This window comes from Trypanosoma grayi (genome assembly GCF_000691245.1).
Source record: "Trypanosoma grayi strain ANR4 Tgr_1077_V1, whole genome shotgun sequence".
Classification (NCBI taxonomy): domain Eukaryota; phylum Euglenozoa; class Kinetoplastea; order Trypanosomatida; family Trypanosomatidae; genus Trypanosoma; species Trypanosoma grayi.
In genome coordinates, this window is record NW_008826696.1 from 1 (window position 1) to 5362 (window position 5362).

At 57.6% G+C, this 5362-nt stretch overlaps 3 protein-coding genes across 3 annotated transcripts; all 3 read right to left on the bottom strand.

Moving 5' to 3' along the window:
* Positions 1 to 81: 81 nt before the first annotated feature.
* On the bottom strand, positions 82 to 1443 carry DQ04_10771000 (hypothetical protein; the record flags this gene model as incomplete). Its single annotated transcript, XM_009316355.1, has 1 exon — positions 82 to 1443. One exon carries the CDS (start codon positions 1441 to 1443, stop codon positions 82 to 84), a length of 1362 nt encoding a protein of 453 aa, XP_009314630.1.
* Positions 1444 to 1857: 414 nt separating this feature from the next.
* DQ04_10771010 (hypothetical protein) lies at positions 1858 to 3066 on the bottom strand (the record flags this gene model as incomplete). Its single annotated transcript, XM_009316356.1, has 1 exon — positions 1858 to 3066. The coding sequence occupies one exon, from the start codon at positions 3064 to 3066 to the stop codon at positions 1858 to 1860; it is 1209 nt and encodes a 402-aa protein (XP_009314631.1).
* Positions 3067 to 3934: 868 nt separating this feature from the next.
* On the bottom strand, positions 3935 to 5230 carry DQ04_10771020 (hypothetical protein; the record flags this gene model as incomplete). Its single annotated transcript, XM_009316357.1, has 1 exon — positions 3935 to 5230. One exon carries the CDS (start codon positions 5228 to 5230, stop codon positions 3935 to 3937), a length of 1296 nt encoding a protein of 431 aa, XP_009314632.1.
* Between the last annotated feature and the right edge of the window lie 132 nt (positions 5231 to 5362).

Consider the following 5362-nt stretch of genomic DNA (forward strand, 5'->3'; position numbering starts at 1 on the left):
AGAAGTTTAATTGTTATGTATTGTGCCTCAATGGCCGCATGCAATTACGTGGGCGTCCTCTCCGCCGTCCACCAATGCTACTCAGCACACGGCAGAGAAGGCCAATACCGCCAGGAGCAGCAGCAGACACATCTCGCCGCTCTTCACAGCCCCGTCCTTCACATCAATGGAGACCTGCTGCAATATCTTCTCCGTATCATCAGCGTGCTCTTTTGTCTGTGAAACTTGTGCCTTTGCCTCCGCAGTCTTCTGTTTGGCGGCTGCCGCATCTTGTTCTGCAATCACAGCCTTCTCAGCAGCCTGCTTCCCCGCATTTTCAGTCTGCTGTCTTGCCTGTGAAACTTGTGCTTTCGCCTCAGCGGCCTGCTGCTTGGCGGCCACTGCAACCTCCTTTGCCCGCGCTGCCTCGCTCGCTGCGGCTTGGAGTGTCTGCGCCGCAGCTGCCGCACGGTCGATTAGCTCCCCAGCATTCGTTTCCGCCTGCGCGGCATCCGCCACTACGGTATCAGCGCCAGTTGTTTCCGCCTTCATCGCCTTTGCTGCGTCTTTCGTCGAAATCCCTGCGCGATCGGCGCACACCCGCGCATCTTCCACGTTGTTGTATCTCCATGCCTTCGACGCACACTCTGCGTCTGTTGCGGTGCTGTTCACATTGCCCGCCACTCTGTGAGACGTCTCCGCCATCATCTTGGCCTTCGTCGCTGCCGCCAGTGCGTTTGTCACCAGGGTTTCTGCAGCTGTGGCGTACTCCTTGACCTTCTCCACCGCACTCCCTGCATTCGCCGCCGACCTTTCGGCTTGCTCCAAGGCAGCCTTGGCATCTGGTCCTGCTTCTCCTGCTGCCGCGGACAACTCAACGGCCTTCACCGCGTCCACAGCAGCTTGTATGGCTGACGCCGCCCGAGTTGCTTCTTCACGCGCCTTCGTAGCTTCTGCCACGGCTGCGGTACACGCAGACACTGCCGGAGCGGCCTTCTCCTTTGCGGTTGCAGCTTTCGCTTCCGCATCCTCAGCGTCCAACCGCGCCTGTGGAGGGGCTTCTTCTAACACTTCTCTTTTACAAGAGCCATTCCCAACCAAAAGCGCACAGGAAGAGGCACTCTTCGCAGTCTCTACGGCCTTCTGCGCTGCAGTGAACGCCGTGTTGGCCAAATCCCCAACATCCCTCAGCCCTTTAGTGCACTCCGCCGCCTTCTTGGCCTTTTCCAGCGCAAGCTTTGCACTCTCAGCCGCCTCCCCCACTGCCCCTGCTGCTGCTAGTGCCTCAGCTGCTATCGTGGTATTGGCATCCTCCTTCCTTGCATTCGCCTCTTCCAGTGCTGGTCCCACGGGTGCTGGCGTTATCACTTGAGTGTTTTTGGCACCGGCAGCAGCTGCCGTCACGCAGAGGGATGTGCAGCACAGTGCGAGGGCCAAGACACACACAGCGCGTCGCCCCATCATCAAGACCAACTGTGGTACCTAAAAGGCTGAGGTCTGCGCAGAGAAATTAAAGAGAGAAACACCAGGTAGCACGCGGAATCAGAGACACAAATAGAGCACGGCAGGGCACAATAGATTCAACGCATGCCGCAACCACAATCCAAGGGGAATCACACAAGATAAAAACCAATTAGCTGGCTGCGCACACTCATCGCCGAAAGGAAAGCCCAAAACCCCCACAAAAAAAAGTTATTATCCAACGTTTATCCCGAGCACAAAAGAAAAAAACAACAACAACATCATCTAAGCCTCATGGAACGGCGCCCATTCCCAAAGAGGATAGCAATGAGTAGCAAACAAAAAATCATAATGATGAAGATCGTCTCAGGGGCTGTATGCGATTCAATAGAGATCAACACCCAGAAGAGATCCTTGTTACCATACGGCCACGCAGGCCAGCAGTAGCAGCAACGACGCACGCCCCCACGCAGGGCCGCAGCTGTCGTCCCCCTTGAGAGACGTGACCAGATGGCTCACTTCATTCTCGCCCTCAGGGAGAGACGGTTTGCCCGAAATCGCGGCCTCCGCGTATTCTTTTGCCCTTTCAGCAGACAACACTGCCCCATCCGCGAGCTTCTTCAGCTCCTCAGTGGCTGTCTTCAATGTTTTGGTGTAAGCTTCGACATCATCAGCCTTCTTCAACGCTTCCACGGTCCGTGTCACTGCCTCGCTCGCGTGCGTACTTGCGTCTTCCTCCGCCAATTTGGCCTTTTTGGCCACATCTTGATCGTTCACCGGTGGTGGAGGCCTTTTCTTCTTCGCCACCGCCGCCGCCGCCTCTGCCGCCGCCCCCGCGTGGTTCGCCGCCGCCTCCGCACTTGTTTTTCCGTCCTTGACACTCTCCAGTACAGACTGAACTTTCTTCAGTGCCTCCTTGAACTTTGAATCGGCTGTCTGTGCATTCTGCTCCGTCTCCTTCACCTTCGCCTTGATTTCCTCAGCAGTCGCCGCCGCCTTTTGTGCGTCCACCGCCGCCGCCTTGGAATTCTCAGCTGTAACCTTTGCGTTGCCTGCCAAAGCCTCGGCAAGTCCGCCCGCGCTCTTCACTTTGAGCACCGCGTCCACAGCCTTCGTCTGTGCAGCCTCGGTCTTGGCCACCGCACCCTCCAGGAGCCCCGCTGCTTTCGTGAAGAGATCAACCGCAGACTTCGCTGTGGCCTTTGCATTGGCAAGTGAATCGGCGCTCGGCTTTGCTTCGCTTGTTTTTTTTTTAACCCCCTCCGCGAGCTCCCGTGCCTCGACAAGGATCGTCGAAGCCTGCTCGATATCATCTTTTGCCTTTGCAGCCTTCTCCTGGGCCGCGTTGGCGTCCCTCACTGCCCTCTCGGAGCCCCTAAGCAACTCCTTCGCATCCGTTGCCGCCTTCTCCGCGTCCTTCAGCACCGCCTCCGCGTCTTTCACTGCCGCTTCCACACTCCCTCTTGCCGCCTCCGCAGACTTCGCCAAAGTGCCGCCTGCGGTGGCTCCCCCATCGCCCGCCTCCGCACTCTTCCCAGCAGCGGCAGCCGTCACGCACACGGACACGCCACACAGCGCGAGGGCCAAGGCACACACAAGACGTCTCCCCATCATCACAGTGAGCATGATCGCGTAAGTATCTGAAGTCCGCACAGTGAGAAAGAGAGAGAAGAGAAATACACAACGTGTACCAAGCACATGGCGAAAAAAAGAGACACAGCGAGGCACAGAGCGAAGCTAACACGCCAAAGGAGACTCAAAACGAAGCCAGTACTAAGAGAACGTAGCACACTTACCCACTCCAAACAACTTTGCAAAACCAAGAGAAAAAAACAGCGACAACGCCGCTGTGTACGTGTAAGCAAATGCCAGCATGGGTACGAGTCTACACACTCCCGCCCGCATCATTCCGCGCAGCACAGACTGCCGGTGAAGTGCAACGAGAGGTGTCGCGCGAGCCCACACTTTCATCGACACAAAGGAGCCACCAAAAAGGGAAAAGCTGGGCTCGTGTCTCACGTGTACTCCAGCAGCCTTGGAGGGTTCAGTCCAACAGAGCAGCAGTAGCATCGAGAACAAAGAAGAAAAAAAGAAAAGAAAAAAACCTTTAAAATCGAGTATTCGGTCCTCAAGAGGACCCAAAACTACGGTGGGACCATATTCCCACGGTTACACCGAGATACCTTGCCGCACAGCCACCCAGAAGCTGACGATGCGGAGAAGGAGTCCGTTAGCGGGCGGCATACAACTGTACGCAGAGCAAAGCCCGGAGAAAAGATGAAAACAACAGACACAGCCCCCAGACGATATATCGAGCACAGTAAATATCATCGAGCGTGAATAGGGCAGCGCCCAGCCCACAGCCGGGCAGCAATGAATCGAAAACAAAAACAAACAATCTTACCAAGCTAGTATTTAGCCTCCGCGGGCACACACACACACAATTAAGGAGGGGAGTAGCGAGCTGCGCACACCCCACCCACAAAAGTCTCGCTCAGCACAGCACTGACAGCAGCAGCGCCAGCAGCAGTGGTGCACGCACCCACGCAGAGATGCTGCTGCTGTCCGCGGTGTTGGCGCCCGTTGGAGAAGGGCGTGCTTCTTCACGACCCTCCTGACTGCCCGCGGTTGCTCCTCCCGAGCCCTGTGGGCCACTCAGTCCCGCCTTGGCATCCGCCGCCAGCTTCTCCGCGGCCTCTCTGCGTGCTCGCAGATCCGTTTCGGCTTTCTGCTTGGCGGCCACTGCAACCACCTTTGCCCGCGCCGCATCGCCCACTGCGGCTTGGAGTGCCTGCGCCACACCTGCTGCACGGTCGATTAGCTCCTCAGCCGCCACTCCCGCCTTTTCCCCCTCGCTCAATGCAACGTCTGCAGCGTCACTCACACCATCCCACTGATTGTGCTCCCAGCTATCCGCCGCATTCACCACATTTTCCGCCATGGTCGCAGCTATCATCGCTGCGGCTTCTGATTTCTTCGCCGCACTCTTTGCATTCGTCGCCGCACTCCGTGCCGTTTTGGCTACTCGATCCGCATCCGTTGCAAACGTTCTCACTTGCTCCACCGCACCCTTCACCATGCCTGCTGCGTGTTTCGCCTTCTCGAGTGCATCCTTGACATACTCCCCTGTCGCTGCCAGTGCTGCAAGTTTTTCCGCCTTCACCTCTGCAGCTTGCACTGCCGCTGAGGATTTCTTTGCCGCCCGCGTAGCGCCGTCCAGCGCAGCGGCAGCTGCACCCACGGCCGCATTAGAGTCCTCCTCGGCTGCTGTAGCAGACCCCCATGCATCTGCGGCAATACGTTTCGCCTCTGCAGCTTCAGTTTTTGCCTCGGGAGCGCTCCGTGCCTCCTGCTGTGAAGTCTCCCTTTCTTCTAAGAGATTTTTCACCAACTTCCGTACATTTTGGGCGGCACTCACCGCTTTCTTTTCCGCACTCAGAGCCCCTCTTGCGGTGCTCCCAGCAGCAGCCGCTGCGCGCTTTGTGTCCGTTGCCGACTTTTTCGCCTCTTCCAATGCAAGCGCTGCGTCTTCTGCTGCCTGCTTGGCCTCCGTTGCTGCAGTGATTGCCCGCTCCGCCGTCTCGATCACTTCATTCTCTTCAATAGCCACCTCTTTCTCCACGGTGCCCACCACCGAATCCATTTGCTTCTTCACATCTTGTTGCAGCGCCGAGCCCCCAACCTCATCTCCCGCCGCGTTGCCACCCCGCCCAACACCAGCAGTCGCCACGCACAAGGCCGTGCAGCAACACAAGAGAGCCAAGACGCACAGACCGTGGCGCCCCACCATCATGAACAGTATCACCTGAATGACTGAAGTCTGCAGGGGTGAGGAGAGAAGGGATGCACAGCAGGCGGCCAACACACAGGCAGGGTGGGAGAGAGCACCAGCAGCCAGTGTGCGTCGCACCACACGAAGCAG